This window comes from Peromyscus californicus, unplaced genomic scaffold (assembly GCF_007827085.1).
Source record: "Peromyscus californicus insignis strain IS unplaced genomic scaffold, ASM782708v3 Scaffold_10__1_contigs__length_136768540, whole genome shotgun sequence".
NCBI lineage: Eukaryota > Metazoa > Chordata > Mammalia > Rodentia > Cricetidae > Peromyscus > Peromyscus californicus.
In genome coordinates, this window is record NW_026294391.1 from 105,485,492 (window position 1) to 105,503,472 (window position 17,981).

Here is a 17,981-nt window from a genome sequence, read left to right on the forward strand (position 1 = left end):
GTTGTTATATGTGTTTATACCCAAGTAATATTCATTGATTGGAATTTTGATAGATTTTACCTAAAGAGTTTGGAACACCAATAATGATATCTCTTTTGTATCATGATTTTTAAAAAAATCTGTGTTTTAGGTATTATCAGTGCAGTATATCATTTGTCTAAGTTTTATATTTTAACTGGAAAATATGCTTAAAATATGTATGATATATATGTAACATATATATCAAGAATACTGACATTGTCTTCTTTTTTTCAAAACAGCTTTTTAATGAGATGATACAAGAGAATGGCTATAATTTTGATAGATCATCGTCAACATTTAGTGGCATAAAAGAACTTGCTCGACGTTTTGCTTTAACTTTTGGACTTGACCAACTGAAAACAAGAGAAGCCATTGCCATGCTTCACAAGTAATCAATCTCCTAATACTTTATTCAGTGCTTGGATTTTCATGAATCTTTCTTTGAGTCTATCCTTTTGTTTGTTTGGAATAGCTAATTAAGCTTGTTGTATTATTGGTTTATAAACTTCTTAAGTTTAAGAACCCATTGCAGTGAGGTCCCCCTTCCTTTTGTAAATACACATGTGTATGTGCATGGGCATCCTTCATAAGAAAGTCAGAACAAACTCTGCTCAAATGTTCAGAATGCTACCTACCTCCTTTGAAACAAGGTCTGTGCTTGGCCTGGAGTTCACCAATTAAGCTATATTGACTGGCCAGTAAGCCCTGGGATTGCTTGTGCACTGTCACATGAATTGCACACAACTTACTGTTCTTATTCATTCTATCTATTCCTCTCCAACTTTAATTTACTCTTACTTCACCTTGTCTTATGCCTTTTAATACATTGGTAATAATTTTAGGTAAACTTTAAGAAACATAAATTGAATAATTATAAGAAATAGATTTTTTTCGTGTGATAAATAGCTTGCTTTCTTTTTTAAAAAAAAAAAACTTTGTTTTAGTACATCCTGACCTGATTTTCCTGACCTCATTTTCTCCTCCTTCCACCTCCCAACCTCCCCTCTCCCCGATATCCACTCTTCTTTTATTTTTCTTCAGAAAACCCCAGGCCCCCCAGGAATATTCACTGAACATGGCATAACAAGATACAATAAGACCAGGCATAAACTCATATCAAGGCTGGGTGAGGCAACACAATAGGAGGAAAAGGGTCCCATGAGCAAATGAAAGAGTCACAGACACCCCCACTCCCACTGTTAGTAGTCCCACAATAACATCAATAAAAACCACCAACCATAACATATATGTGGAGGACCTAGTGCAGACCAATGCATAGCCTGCTTTCTTTCCCAATTTCACTTACATTGTGTTTCTGCCCTGTTACATTTTGATAGAGCACAAAGGTGGTTGTTATCTTGATCAGTTGTGGTATTTAAGTTGTGACATTAATGTGGTTTAAATGGTCCCTGATTAGAGTTTAATCTGATTTTTTAATAGGCCATGATTAGAGTTTAATCTTCAAAAAGAAGCTTTAAGCAAGTTGTTATAAGTAGGCATTATTCACTTTTAAGGTAGTCCTATATGCTAGAGTATGACTTTCATATTCTGAAAAACATAGATAATATGTTGATTAGTACATGCAAGAATTGGGGCTATTTTTGTGGGAAAGAATATTTGAGTAAAGAATATATGCTGAGCTTTTTGGAACACTCATGTAATTCCAGAATTTGAGAAGTCTAAGTAGAAGAATCGCAGATTCAAGGCCAGCCTGTGTTATAAAAAGAGACCATGTCAAAAAACCAGAAAAGAATATAGATTAAACCAAACCACATTAGCTGATGGCTAACTGGTGTGTGTACGTTTGTGTGTGTTATTTTGTGTTAGAATGACATGATGATATCTTTGACTTTTAAATTTTTATTTTTAAAATATTTGGAAATAAAGTAAACATCATAATATTTATTTCATTCTTTTATTTTCTTTACAGAGATGGCATAGAGTTTGCTTTTAAGGAGCCTAATCCACAAGGGGAGAGCCATCCACCTTTAAATTTGGCATTTCTTGATATTCTCAGTGAATTTTCTTCTAAACTGCTCCGACAAGATAAAAGAACAGTGTATGTATTTTATTTTTCTTTCTGACACACATGTGTAGCATTACATTACTTTATAAAAACTTTCTACTCCACTTCATCAGTTTTATAACTTTCAGTGTATTCTGTGCACAGTTCTGCACTTTAGTATTGTGAGTTCCACTCCCAGTATTTTTGTGACTTTTGAGGTGTAACTTGAGTGCTTTGTGAATTCTTTGCTGAGTACTTGCTATAGCCCAACTAAGGAGGCAGCATTTAAAGGGCAGTGATATTGAAAATTCATCAGGCTTATCCTGATTAGTCTGTATCTTAAAATGTGTCTATTCTGCAAAGCAAAAGAAATTTTTGTGCGATAATTTCCTAAAATGGTGACTTATGAGAGACACTTTCTAGGGCCTGCTCTCTCCCCAGCTCCTTAAGATATAAGCTGGTAGAAAATTAGAAATACCACTTCGTTTAATATCGTCTGAAAACTCACTATAGATTTTTTGTATGCAGTTCTAAAGCAGACAAAACTTGCAGTAAGTTGGATTCAAGTGTAGATACATGTTTCCCACTGAGCTGAATGAAGTTTTGTAGCTAGGGAATTTACCAAGGACATGGCATATGTTCAACTCCTGTTAAGCTGGAATACTCTCAAGTATTTCATTTAATTTGAGATTTCTGATAGACATTTTCTTTCATTATGCTTTTGGGGTTGAGATTAGTAATGAAGTACTAAGCTCAGGTTCTTACAAGGAAAGGTTGTTTGAACTAGCAGTTCTGTGCATCAAAGTTAATGGTTTCTACTTCTTTTGAAGGTATGTTTATTTGGAAAAGTTCATGACCTTCCAGATGTCACTCCGAAGAGAAGATGTATGGCTTCCTCTGATGTCTTACCGAAATTCTTTGCTAGCTGGTGGTGATGATGATACCATGTCAGTCATTAGTGGGATGAGCAGTCGGGGGTCAACTGTACGGAGTAAAAAATCAAAACCATCTACAGGAAAACGGAAAGTGGTTGAAGGCATGCAACTTGCACTCCGTAAGGACATAATTAATGCTGTTGAAATTTATTCTTACTGTTGATCAGCTGAATTGTCTTTAAGAGTCACCTTGCTTTTCATGTGATATATGATACTCAGTAGTAGCTTGTACAATGTATCATTTGTGCATAGATGTGTTTTAACCATTTTATACATGGCAGTCGGTTCTGTCAACTCTATCAGGCACATTCTCCCTTTTCAGGTGTGAAGTAATACAGACAGATTGTTACCTTTTAATCACTATTCTGTACTCTATGCATATGAAAATGGTTCCAGTATGAGATCAGATCATTTCTTTGCAGCAAAACATTCAAAAAAAGCTGTAATGTAACCTCTCAATTTCTATTCAGGAATAATGAAATAATTGTGAAGAGCATGTTAGAAATTAAAAGTGGTATTTGTCATAGGTAGGAATACATTATGCTTTGTGGTGTTTGGCTCTTAGCATCCCAAAAGTGGCCCAGTATGGGCCTAGGGAAATTTTTCCTCTTTTCTCATTAGCTCTTAACAACTTAGTACAGTTGTCAAGATCTGTTGTAGTTATTGTTGCTAAGAAACTGTCTTAAGACTTGGCATAGAAAGGATATGGTGCCTAAGCTAGACAGGCCTAAAGGCTGGTGGCTGCATTTGTATGGAAGCATCTTCACTTACATATCTGACTTCACCTGGATTGTCTCTCAACACTCCTTTATAATGTCTCCATATCAGCATCTCACTAAGCTCCAAGAGCTGTTATTCTAAAAGAGGATATGGAAGCTACTAGTGTAAGGCTTCAGCCTGGAAACTGGTGTGGTATAACTCCTTTAATATTCTTCTGTTGGCCAGGATATCAGTAGAAATTCCATGAAAAGGATATACTCCTTCACCTTATTTTTTGTTTTGTTTTCATGAGACGGGGCTTCATTATATATCCCGAGCTCGTCTTGAATTCATGACTCTCTTGTCCACTTTTCCCAGCATGGGACTAGAGAAGTGTACCACTGTAAAGTGTGCAGTACTAAACTTGATTGCTAGATGGTTTCAGTGTCTTTTGTCTAATCATAACCTATAACTCATACAATTTTAGGCTTGGCTATAAAGTGCCAGCATCATTGCAGTTGAGGAAAGAGTCCTGAAATTGGAATGTGTTGCTTTATAAGAAACTATAAGAAGTAGTATTTTTAGTAGATAAGTTAGCAAATTAAAAGGATGTTTCTTGAATATGATTATAAATCTTAAAGAACTTTGCTTTACATAGTTAACAATTTGTGCTGATTCGCCAGTCACTCCTTTATATTCTGTGCAATGTACTTTTGTACATTGGCACTTATATAACATCTTAGAAATAGATTATTAAATTAGATGAATTTTTTTATAATCATTTTAGGTATTTGGATAGCTATATATAAATTGGCATTAAGAAATGAGTGGAAGAGCTGGGTGATGGTGGTGCATGCTTTTAATGCCAGCATTTGGGAGGTAGAGGCAGACGAGTTTGAGGTCAGCATACTCTACAAAGCAAGTTCCAGGACAGCCAGAGCTGTTACACAGAGAAACCCTGTCTTCAAAAACAAAAAAAAAAATGTAAATAAATAAATTAGTGGAAGGAAGGATAAATGCCAGGTCAGTGGAAAATGACCCTGAACATAGAAGAAGTGAAAATAATCTTACTATATTATATAATGTGCAGTTTATGTCTAATCCATTGGTTATTCTCAAAACTCTTTTCTTTCAAATAGTGTGCATGTACACAAAGTGCACATATAAACACTTAGTCTTGTAGTAAAATAGCTTTCCTCCAAATTCATAGTAACTTGTTTTACCTTACTATTAACTCAGTGACACTGACATGTGAATTTGACATTTATAATCATGTGGACACCTATATATGTTTGGGGAGTAGATCTTACAGATATGACTATTTAATAGTCCACTATTTAATATACATAGAGACTTGTGTTTTCTTTGACATTAATAATCTTAAGACCTGCTTAGCTGTCCACATTGTATAGACTGAAAACCACCTTTCCTACTAATCCCCATCACTAGTACCAATTTGGATTTACCTTAGCCCACATACTTACTCTCCTATCTGGCCTGTTACTTACTAATCTTCCTATTCTTAAATCCACCATTCATACTACTCCTACATTGAATAAAACATGTAACTCACCAAATTGCTTCACTTTTTTCAAACTGTTAGCAACAGTTCCTTGTCACCTTAACTCAGATCACAGTATGTTCCACACATTAATTCCTCTTTTGTTTGGTTGCATTGGTTTTTGAAACAGAATCTCACTTTCAACTTGTACTCTTTCCTCCTTGTCCTGAGTGCTGGTATTGCACTTTGCCTACCATGTGCTTGGCTACATATTGAATCCTGCTTCTTTATCCAGTCTCATCTTTTCTTATTCTATTACTCTTCACATCCCTATAGTAGCAAGGTATTAGTTTGAACCATAAGAAATTGACATTTTTGTAGGTCAGATATCAACAGATTAATATGCTTCGGTCATCACTGTTTCATGCCTGAGTGCTGCTCTTATGGTCTACCTCTAGAATCTTTCCTAGTGTAGCTGCTCCCTGCTCTTATTAACCATTACTTCTGAGTAGCTGTCTCTACTCTGTCACTATCCCATGCCCTCTGCATTCCTTTTCTCCTAGCACTCACCATACTACGTTGTAATTTGCTCACCTGTTCTTTCTTCACAAACAGACTGACTGTAGGGCAAGGGTGGAATATATACCTTTGTGTGACCCAGTGTCCTACTCTACCATATGAAAAGCAACCAGATGTTTGTTGTTTTAAGTGAGTTGTATTAGACTCCAGATAAGTGACAATGAGTAGCCAAACTTGATTGCTGTAAATTTTCTCTTTCAGCTGAAGAAAGCAGTAGTAGTGACAGTATGTGGTTAAGCAGAGAGCAAACACTGCATACCCCTGTTATGATGCAGACACCACAGCTCACCTCCACTATTATGAGAGAACCGAAAAGATTACGGCCTGAGGATAGCTTCATGAGTGTCTATCCAATGCAGACAGAGCACCATCAAACTCCTCTTGATTATAAGTAAGTGCATTTGATCATTTTCTTTACTAGAACTTTATTAATTACATAGAAAAAAGTTAAGTTAAAAGAAGAATAAAATTCTCCTTGAAGCACGCAGGTAACATGGATGTTAGCTCAAAGACAACAAGAGGAAGCAAGGCAACAGCAGGAGAGAGCAGCAATGAGCTATGTTAAACTGCGAACTAATCTTCAGCATGCCATGTAAGTGAGAGTGCCTTATTGTCTGAGTCTAGGAAGTTCACTAATTCATTTTAACATACTTTAATGTGTGCCGTATCTCCAATTTCAGCAAACTCTCTAGAGTAACTAAGCTGAAATAATCAAGGAACTGGATTTTGGTCTTTCCAACAGAAAAATAAAATGTTTTAAGTCAAGTATCAACTAGTTAGCCAAAGGACCAATCATATGTAGATTGATCTGTTGGAAAAATATAACTATGAATCCTTGTTTATTTTGGTACACAGAATTAAAAATACATTTGTGTTACATCTTAATTATATTCCCACCTTAGTTCGGGTCCTCATCTTTCACCTGAACTATTGTAATTAGCTTTCTAACTGGTTTTCTTCCTTTAAACCCCCCATTTATCTGCTCACCAAACCTCTCCCTTCACACTTTCCACCGCTCCATCATTCACACTACCATCAAGAATTAGACTTTTAGAATAAAAATCTTACCATGTAACTTTCTACTTAGAGCTTTTCCATGGCTTCCCATTGCCTGCTGGATAAAGTTCAGTTTCTTTACTTAGTTCATGGCATGCAAGATCTTTCAAAATATGCCTCCTGCTTCCATTTTAGTATATCACATCTCATTACCTGGAAACTGATAAAATCATGGTGAAAACAGGCTTAAGTGTCACCTTAAGCGAAACTATAATCATCTATGATCCCATAACAATGTATATTTGTATTTCTTACAGCATTTGCCATATTGTATTGTAAAGATTTGTATGTTGCAATTTTGTCCATTTCTCTAGACTGTGAGCTCCTCAAGAGCAGGGACCTTATTTATTGCTTGTTAGAGCTTGACACATACAAAACACTAAGCAAATGTTTATGGAATGAGTAAAAATTGTTCTTGCTTTGTTTTTACTGGATTCTGTATGGGAACTTGATAAATACTTCAGAAATTTTGATTAGAAATTTTCATGAAATTGCTGACAAGTAGACTTGATCATGCTTTATATACATGGCAAAAATGTTATTCTAATTATTTTAAGTTTGAAAGCATTGTAACATATGTATTTTTTTAAACTTGGGGAGATAGTGATTGTTACCTCTTAAGATTTGTATTTTGTTTTATTTTGTTGACTTTAAAATAAGAATTCACCACATGTATGGTGGCATGTAAATATTCACTCTAGCTATCGCTGTAGTGGTTTTAAGAACCTCTATGGACGCACTAAGTATGCGCCATTATGGCTGTGGTTATCATCTACACTAGCACTTGGTTTTGTCCTGTTTCTCTTGCTGTATTGTCCTTATTTTGTATTTTTCTTCGTGCTTGATTGATCCTACAACCAGTTCCTTAGCTTCTAGTTAAACACCATCCAAACAGTTCAGAATTCTGCCATATAATTATTTGGTTTATTTTTGTCCTTTAAAAACTTGGCACCAGTCTCCAAGATCTTAGAGGTCTAGAACATCTCATTTGTCAGTACCATTTTCATTATTCTTTTTGTTTGCAATTTGGTTTGGTTCTTGATTGTAGGCAATCTCCAGACAACTGAAAGGGAGTTTATCTGAGTTAAACTGCTATCACCAGAGGATTCTTTTGGTGGTTGTACCATAAATGGTTGATTGCCTGAAACATTAAAGTACTTTTGCTTTACAATGCTTTTCCTTTCATTAATGATACCTACCCTGTAACTAAAATAATTTCTGAATTACATTTTCCTCCATAGTTTATATCAACATATTCCTTCAGTGTACTGTAAAGGAAATACAGAATGGATTTCTGGTTTTTGATTATATGATCTGCAAAACACAGATTGCCTTTGCTTTCATTTTCACAAAAGTATAATAAAATTGTCTTTTACTATCCAGAATTATTATGCCTGACATTATCATATTTGTTCAGAAAGCCTGAATCAGATATTGTGATCCACTGTAGTGTTGTATACATTGAAACTGCTTAATTAAATAATTTAGGTTTTGGTGAGTTGTTTTGGGTATCTGAGGGATCTTTGGAAAAGAAAAGACAGTAATGTCAGCCAAACTGGAAAGCAAGAAGTCACATGCAAATTCACCACTGGGCTGCGTACTTTATGCTGATCTGGGCTAATTTGTGAACTTAGTTTATTTTCCCTGTGATTGTGTGAAAAAAAAACACAACTTTTGGTCTTGATGTTATTTTTCATTTTTATGTAAATTCTTGGCTTTGAGTTTCATAGTATGGAGGAATTCAGCTTTGAGCATCAAGTGTTCATTTTTATACTAAGCAGAATTAATTCTCTTAGTGTGTACCCTTATAGCATTTGATGCATATATTGTAATGTGTATCATGTTGTCAAGTTTATCTGTTTTCCCCTAGTATATTGTAAGCTCCTTGAGGGCAGGAATCATGTTTTACTCACTTTTTTCATCCATAGGACACAATAGAAGCCTGTCATGGAGTAGGCATCATGTGAATGTGTGAGTGAATGTATGGCTGGTGTACACATTTGGCACTGAATGAATGAATGACTAATGATTAACACAGCGTTATGTATAATCAGAATATATGTATTCTGAAAATGTTATTTCTTTGGTCTGTTACGTCTGTTTATTAATTTGTACCCTGCCTATTTTCAAAAAGGATTTGAGCTGTCTGCTATGTTCACATGTGGAAAATTCTCATTGAACATTGTATATGGCATATCAGAAGTAACGAACTAAATGTATTGAAGTAATGTAGAATAAACATAAATTCTTAGTGTTTTTAAACATTGAGATTTTGACGCCACTGATGACATGATCGATGCCTAATCATTCTCCCTGACCTTTAATTCCATCATTTGCCATTATACTCGAATATAGAAAGCTACATACTTGCTGCCTATATACCAATAGTCATGCCATTGGTTCAGATCTTTACCTTGTTTTATATTTCTCTAGTCGGCGAGGTACAAGCCTAATGGAAGATGATGAAGAGCCAATTGTTGAAGATGTTATGATGTCTTCAGAAGGAAGAATTGAGGATCTTAATGAGGGAATGGACTTTGACACCATGGATATAGACTTGGTAAGAAATACCCAGAAGAATTTTTTTTCATGTTCAAATCTTTTGAAAATAAAGTTGATATTTCTTAGAGAAAGATTAAAAAAATAGATTCTACAAAAAATGTTAAAGTCATTTTCAGGGATTTAAGTGTATGAGAAGGGATTGAGACATGTGTGGTTGGTTGGTGAGGGTGTTAAGATCTTAGTTTGATGCATTTGCACCACATAAGAAAAAAGATTCTTCCTATAGCCAATATTTATAATGAATATTTGTTTTCTTTAAGGTTGCTTTCAATCCATTGGCTGTTTTCAGAAAATGATTACCACAAAACACACACACACACACACAATTTATTCTGGGACAGGCACACGGAAGATTACATAATTTAAGATTAAAGTTATGTGTTTAGATTAGCTTATTAAATGCTGATTACATGGGAAGTCTAAGGCACAATGAAATTGGTTATATTCGTTTTTTTAAAGGCAAGTTAAACTTAAACAGGCTGAATACACAGTAGGGAAACAGATTGAATAAACAGATTTAAATAGTCTCAGCTGGGCGGTGGTGCCTCATACTTTTAGTCCCAGCACTCAGGAGACAGAGGAAGGAAGATCTTGGACTTCAAAGCCAGCCTGGTCTGCAAAGCAAGTGTCAGGACAGCCAGGGCTACACAGAGAAACAAACAAAAATATACTTATTTTGAATTATCTTAAGGCATATTATTAACTTGGTTGCAAGGTTGAGCAAAAGTTTAGTTTCTGAAGGCAAGAAGTATTTTTTAAAACATTCTCACATTTTGAAATAATGAAAATCATGCATTTATGTTTGAAGTTAATTTAATAATGTATAGGATTATAAAGGGCTTTATTTTGCTTATTGTAATTTGACTACAAAAGTCAAAAAATACTCAATGTTTACATACTAAGTTTTAGAAAGTATTATGAGTACATTGTCATCACTTTCTAATTTTTCATTGTTAAGTATAGCATATTACATTCTTGGTAGAAACTTTTTCTTGAGGCAAACTTTCATGTTAAAAGTAAAGTAAAATTTCTTGAAACATGGTGAGAGTGTATGCACTATGCTTATATATTTCTTTTGGCAACAATCTCATTCAACTTTGTGAGATAGATTGAGATGATGAAAGATATTAAAGCTTAAAAAGTTAACTTACCCAAGGAGAAGAAATCCTATAATTGGTAAAGCTGAACTTAAAGCAAGCCAAGTCTCTGTGGTTGTAGTATTTAATGTACTATTGAGTATTCTTGAAAGAAAGAAGTGCTATTTACCTTTAGAGTAATTATATATGGTTTCTTTCAAGGAAAATGATATTGAGAGAGAGAGAGAGAGAGAGAGAGAGAGAGAGAGAGAGAGAGAGAGAGAGAGAGAGAGAGAGAGAGGAGAGAGAGAGAAGAGAGGGGGTGTGGAGGGTGAGAGGTGGGTAGGTGGGGTTTTGAGACAGGGTTTCACTGTGTAACAGCCCTGGCTGTCCTGGAACTTGCTTTGGTCTTGAATTCAAAGAGATCCATCTGCCTCTGCCTCCCGAGTGCTGTGATTAAAGGTGTGTATCACCACCCCTGGCTGATTTTTTTTTTTTTTAAGTAAAGTGAAAAATATGTTTCTGTTTTTACTTTAATAAGAGTATTTTTCTAATGAAGGTCTTTATGGTTACAACCATTCTGGTTTTTTGGGGCATGGGAGGTTGGCAAGCAATGATGGAAGTGTTTTGAGGTACACTTGAAAATCACATAGACTAGAGAACTAATAACATATATATGGATATTTTTATTTACTGTCTGGTTTATAGGTATAAACAAACATCAGCTTTTTCTTTTCTTTCCTTAGCCACCATCGAAGAATAGACGGGAGAGAACAGAACTGAAGCCTGATTTCTTTGATCCAGCCTCAATTATGGATGAATCAGTAGGTTTAATTTAAATATGCCCCAGGATTTTTAAATCAAAACTTTAGGCAATGACCTGATGCAGTAGTGATAAAAGGTTAAAAGTACTTTGGAATTCTTGACCAACTGGGATTTGAATGTTAAGCATTTAGACCTTTCTTAGAGGTTTGGGTTGCCTGTTGATGGTTTTCAAGTGAGGGAATGATATGAATCAGAATTGTATGTCAGCACGAATTCTTTGGCAGACTAAGGGGAATAATTATAATATAAAGGTATGGTGAAAACTGATAACATAACTGAGAGTAGTAGCACACACCTGTTATTACTGCACTTTGGATGCTGAAAGAGGATCATGAGTTCAAGGCCAATGTTGACCACACTGTCTCAAAAAGAAAAAATAAATACCCAAACAAGGGTTTTCCTAATGACGAGTGAGATTGAGATACCTAGAATATAATATTTTTGCTGATCTCCCCAGATAGGTATTTTATCCTCTGTTCTTTTAATAGTTCATGCATACTTTCATTGGGATAATTACCATACTGGAATAGTGAGATAGGTTGGAGCAGTTGCAATTCTCTTCATTTTGAGTTCTGCCTAATATGATAATTAGTTTTGTCGAATAATTTGCATGTCTTTCCATCTTACTTACCCATTCATACTGTTTCCTTACCTAACATGGGTAACTATTGCTCTATCCTCTGAGGTAGGATTATTTTCTACTTACCTTACATTTCCTTGCCCTGGTTGACCTTATAATATGCTTTCAGACAGATCTTGGAAATGTTTTGACAAACCAGGTCATATAGTTGGTTGTTTGACATGAAAGCTTTACAGAGAAGCACATATACATACCTTTGAACAGAGCATCTTATTTATTTAGTATGTGGTGCTGGGAGTTGAAGTTGGACCTCACACATTCTAGGCAGTTGCCTTACCACTGAGCTATATTCTCGGACCTTTAGAGAAGAGATCTTTTTAAAATCATTCATTCTCAATTTCTGATGTAGTTGAGTCATCTAGAGATCTTGTAAAAATACAACTAGGTTTTTATTTTTGAAGGTCTAGAGTGTGGCCTGAGATTATGCATCTTTAGCAAGTGCTATTGATGCTTCATGACTGCAGACATCTTTGAGTACATAGCTCTATAGTAAGAGGCAACCTGACCTACCCATAATTCTATAGTTTAAATGTATATTGAATTATATGGCATTTAAATGTATTTAAAAGTATCAGTATTAATTTGATAGTAGTTATTGCCATCTCAACCAAAACTAAACTCAGTTCTAATTTGTGTCAAATACCAAGAAATGTGATTAGGAAGTTGAAAAGATAAAGTATAGTCAAAATTGTTGTGGTAGTTCGAGCTTTTCATTTTTTCCCATGTATTTATATAGTGCCATTTGTTTGCTTCATAACATACTATGGGTACAAAAAGATGTTTGTCAGAGTACTCAAAGAATGAAACAGCCATAGAAACTGTACCCATTTTGACATTTAACATGTAGAGAAAACTACAACTTGATGATGTAAAAAGAAATGGGAAACCAATATTTGTATTACTACAACTTTATCACATCTAATGAATATTGGAAATGGATAGTAGACTTTGTTAATTTGATAATGTTTTAGATGCCTGTGATGATGAAATAAGGAAATGAGCACATATGCCCATATCTATGTAATTTTATAGCATTACCACATGATGGCAGCAGTCACATAACTGAGTGCTTAAGTTAGCTTTTAAGTTTTGGGTACCTTTAGAAGTCTTCGACTCTTTATTTTAAATTTCCATGACTTTAAAAGATATCTTTGTAGTTCATAGTGTCTTAATCATAATGTAAGAAACAGGATTAATTGAAGATACTAAATTTAAAAAAATCTGTTTTCTTACAGTAAATACAGAATAATCTAACCTATGATAAATGCCACCAAAATAATAAAACTGGGATTTGAATCCCTTTAATGCCAGTTCTAAGATTCTCTAATTCTAAGTGAAGTAACTCAAAGCACTTAATAGATACATACATCATGCTACTTCTAAACAAATCCCAACTATCGTTTGGGAGATGGTTTTCACATTGTGTAGGAATGGTAGTATACGAACTATGAGAATATCATTTTGGAGTTGCATACACATAGGATTCTAGTTTACTAATATAGTTGGTTTCATACCTGGAAACAAAATTGGTTTATTTCCTGTGACATGGTCATTTTCCTGCCAGTATTTGCATAACACTTCAAAGTTTAATATTTGTACTTTGAAATACATGCGCAAGTATTTATTACTGCTGGCATCAGAAGTAGGTATAATGAGTTAACTCAGAAAATAGTGTTACTTGTGTTAAGTTTCTCTTACTACAATTATCTGTAAGCATAAAATTCGAAAAGGAGAGCTCAATATAATGAAGCTAATTTAATATTCTAACTGGGAAATCTGGGTGTGAGTCAGTGTGTATAAAACAAAATGAATGTCAGCTGTTTGGGTGCTTTTAGATTAGCTACTCTGTTTGAAAAACACCTGAGATCATAGTATCTCTCTACATTAAAATTTGATGACTGGGTTGGAGAGATGGCTCAGTGGTTAAGAGCATTTGCTGTTCTTCCAGAGGACCTAGGTCCAATTCCCAGCACATGGATGGTGGTCCACAACTGCCCATAACTCTGGTTCCATGGAATTTGATGCCTTTTACGGGCCTTCACAGACATGGCATTCATGTGGTACACATATATACACGCAGGCAAAATGCACAGATAAATATTTTACCCTTTCCTCAGTAATTAGAGCTCTACTAACTCAAAGTCATAGAGTATTTTGGCTAGAAGACACTTGTAAACATCATCTGGCCTCTTTAATGGAAACATTCTAACCTCCCAAGTCTTGACTAACCAATAAGAGAACCCTGAGACTTCTTAGAGAAGCAGGAAGGAAAAGGAATGAAAAGTTGTGATTAATGGAGAATGTGTGACTCTTTTTTGTTTTCATTACTGGAGAGTCCACACACTTTACTTGATAATTTGCTACAAGACATTGATTTCCTTTTGTTTAAAAATAAACAGGAGAACAGTCATGAGGAGGCTGAACCCTTAGTGATCTCACTCTCATTTCCTTCTGGGTTTGCTAGCCGGTCTTGTTTACTCATTTACAGTAGTCTTAAGTTTTGCTTAATTGGTTTAATAAGTGGTAGAATTTTAATGGAAACATTTAACACAATATATACAGTAAAAGTTATGTGCTGCTTTAATTAAAAGGGTGGAGTTATTCCATTTTAGTGACAAATTATTATCAGATTTTGCCTACTAATCTTTTTGTAACTGGAATGCATAAGAAATAAAAGTACTAGTATAGCTGGGCGGTAGTGGCGCATGCCTTGAATCCCAGCACTTGGGATGCAGAGGCAGGTGAATCTCTGAGTTCAAGGCCAGCCTGGTCTACAAAGTTAGTTACAGGACAGCCAGGGCTACACAGAGAAATCATGTCTTGAAAAACCAAAAAAAAACCAAAAAAAAAAAAAAAAAAGAAGAAGAAGAAGTACCAGTATAACTCAGTTCGCTCAGATTTCAGCTAAGTTGATTTCTTAAAAATTTATACTTCTGTTCATTAACACAGAACAGATTTTTCTAATGAAATTTTTTTAGTTTTTTTATGTAACTACTGTTCTTGGATTTTTGTTTTTATTTATTTATTTGGCCTTCATGTTCAGATATATGCTTGTTTAAAAAAACAAAAAAAAACTACCCACTTGAGGGCACAGATGGCTAAGTTCCTAAGACTTTCTTAAATTCTTTCCAGTGAACCCTTGCTAGATGGATATGCAGGGAAGTACATTTATTTGTTCATTCAACAGGTGCTGAGTTCAGGCTTTAGGGGATTATATAACAATCATGAGTTAATTGACATCTTAATGAATACTAGTGTTATTTTATTATTTATTAATGATCACTTTATTTTTGTAATTATATATCTGAAGAGACACTTTCATAGTGGTTTTATTAGTATTTTATTTAATATAACTGATTAAGTGTTGTAATAGTTACAGATTTTATTAAGAGATAAATGACTATTTTAACGAGATTTTTTTTCCCTCTCTCATTAGGTTCTTGGGGTGTCAATGTTTTAATACCAGTACACATTTAAATCTGTGGTGAAGTCATTTTCTAAGTGGAAGAGGAAATTTTAAAATAAAGTCTGGTAGATACAGTGAAATTCTGTACAGATTTTTCTCTAAGGAGAATATAACATGCTTATGCTTACCAAGATGAAGTGCATTGAGGGGCAGTTTTGTTTGCCTGAAAAAAGTAAAGGACAAGTAAACAATTTGATGATAAGCTACAGTTTTTCTTAGAAAGTAAATATTTTATTTATGCGCTGTTAGTTGGCTTTTAAATGAATTATTTCATGCTTTTTTAAAAAAAATATAACAATCTGAAGAAGTATTTGGTACAGATAAGAATCTTCTCACATTTATTTACTGGTTGTACTAAATAATGATGACCTCTGCTGGATTTCTGTTTACATCCATGAAACAAAAGTTAAGGATGGATTTATTCCCTGACCCCGAAATTGTAGGATAGAATTGTTTTTAGCATTCAAAATTTAAATGCTTAAAACATCAATCAACAAAACTTTGTTTTAAATGTTGTAATTGTGGAAAAAAGTTAAACTTATAAGCAGAACTTTTACAATTTTTTCATCTAAAATGTATTTTAAGATATTTTTAAAATCCAAGAGCTTCTGTATACTTTTCAGAAATATCCAGATGCAGTGAACTGCCAGAAGGTAGCCAGTCTCAAACATGCTTATCCCATATCAGCCCTGAAAGTTTGCTTGTCCTTTAAGATAAAAATGTAATGTTGTGATATTCCTTCCAGTAGTGCCACTGTATTTTGTCTCCAAATAAAAGAAGCTTATTGTAGTATGTTTGCAGAAAAATTCTAAACAAAAATTATACAGCTTATTAGAGTGTGGGAATAGGGATCTAAATTTTAAATAAAATTATATATATATATAAATTGGTGCTGATTTTATAATTGCGCAGTTTGTTTAGTTTTTTCTTACTTTTAAATTCCAACTTAAAATTATGAGGTTTCAGAAATATATTGAAAGTTTAACAATGTTTAAAAATAGAAAAGCATGACTGTTCATGCTTTAAAATGATTTTTAAATTTGTATTTTATATTGTTTTATCTATCTGTCTTTGCAAGCAGTCTTCAGGTTAAAGATACTTCTAACAGGTTACAGTACATTTCCTCTGTATGTAAATTAGATGGGATAATAGAATTCATAACCCATAATATTCTTTGAAAGCTAAGCTTTAAACTTCATTTTATGTCCTTTCACAAATGAATTAGTTTAAAACAGAAAGTGGCCACTTGCCATTTTGACATCAACTCATTTTGCGAGGCTTAGGCAGCTAGACATCGTTTAAAACAAAATATTAACTTATATTACATGTATATCTATCTTTTGTCAGTCGTCTCTCAGTTCTTGAGGTATATTATTTTAATCATTCCATGCCTTAATATGCTTGCAATACAAGAATATCTTCAGATGTGTGGATACCAAAAGGCTTCTGGTTTTTCGAGTCAGGAAATCAACAAGCATTGGGCTGTGGTAGCCAAAAAACCATAGGTTAGCTGAAAGACCACAAAATACACTTATTTTATTAATTCATGGTTAACGAATAAAACCAGACTTGTCTAACATACTTTCCATCAACAAACATTGTTATGTGCAAACGTATTGCATATGTTCTTTTACACACCACTGCATTTCCTAGAACTGCTGAGAGGACTGTATATATGATTTTAAACCTAAGGTGATTTTTTTTCTCACTCTTGAAAGGAGTACTTCTTTGTGAAAGCAGTTCTTACAGCTTTGTTTTCAACCAGCTAAAAATGTTTTATATATTACTCTAACCTGTTGTCCTCCACATTCTATTGTCCTAATTGTACTGTTTTCTGATTTGTATTTATGTCTTGAGACAGTAACTTTTTGAATAAAAATAAACCTACAGTATGTTGTATGCTTTATCTCTTGTAATCGAAAGGGGAGGGTAATTCTAAATGCTTTACAAAGTATATCTATTATCACGCTTTAATTTGTTTGAGTGGGATTATTTATAGAACAAATCACTAGATTATATTTTTAATAAATCAGCATATATTTTTAAATGTGACCAAATCCCTAGTTGGGTTGTTTGCAATAGAATCCTCTAACTATCATTGCTTTCATTTTTATCTGGTATAGGTTAAACAGACTTTGAAATGCCTGCATTGTTCATTCAGGATATATTTGAATGCCTACTGTGCCAGATGTGTGAAAAAGTTTTTCCCCCTCACAGTTAAATGTAAGAAATAAAAGCATTAAGTTTGAAATAAGTGCTAGGACAAAAATCCCGGAAGGAGTCCTGTTTTAATGAAATCTATTTTGGATAATGGGCTCATGATGTGGCAGTAAAAGCCAGCATTTGAAAAAGAATTTATTACTGAAAAGTGTGTCTTCTGTGTGATAAAATTTGCATTGCACTCCTTTAAAAGTTCTCACTGTCAGTATACATTGTTCATTTTCATTGATTTGTAAATCGTACAAGGAGTCTTTTGTCATCAGTGGTCCTGAACTAAACTTACAAAATGGTAGGTAATATTGCTGGCCGTTGTTTTAAGGAGTTTATATGACTCACAAACCTTCATGACATGAGACATGTTATTATCCCCCACCTCCTTCTTTTTACAGATCAAGA

At 34.1% G+C, this 17,981-nt stretch overlaps 1 protein-coding gene across 5 annotated transcripts in view; it reads left to right on the forward strand.

The window, feature by feature from the left end:
• Window positions 1-17,257, forward strand: part of Stag2 (stromal antigen 2) — a 140,549-nt gene extending 123,292 nt beyond the window's left edge. For 4 of the 5 annotated variants that reach the window (XM_052738632.1, XM_052738624.1, XM_052738643.1 and 1 more), the window contains 8 exons: window positions 261-409; window positions 1,952-2,080; window positions 2,857-3,080; window positions 5,942-6,131; window positions 6,222-6,332; window positions 9,230-9,356; window positions 11,181-11,258; window positions 15,336-17,257. In XM_052738632.1, the coding sequence (XP_052594592.1) occupies window positions 261-409; window positions 1,952-2,080; window positions 2,857-3,080; window positions 5,942-6,131; window positions 6,222-6,332; window positions 9,230-9,356; window positions 11,181-11,258; window positions 15,336-15,359 (1,032 nt within the window). In that variant the 3' untranslated portion in view covers window positions 15,360-17,257. The remainder of the gene's footprint in view (window positions 1-260; window positions 410-1,951; window positions 2,081-2,856; window positions 3,081-5,941; window positions 6,132-6,221; window positions 6,333-9,229; window positions 9,357-11,180; window positions 11,259-15,335) is intronic. The other variant, XM_052738663.1, reaches the window with a different exon arrangement.
• The last annotated feature ends 724 nt before the right edge of the window (window positions 17,258-17,981 follow it).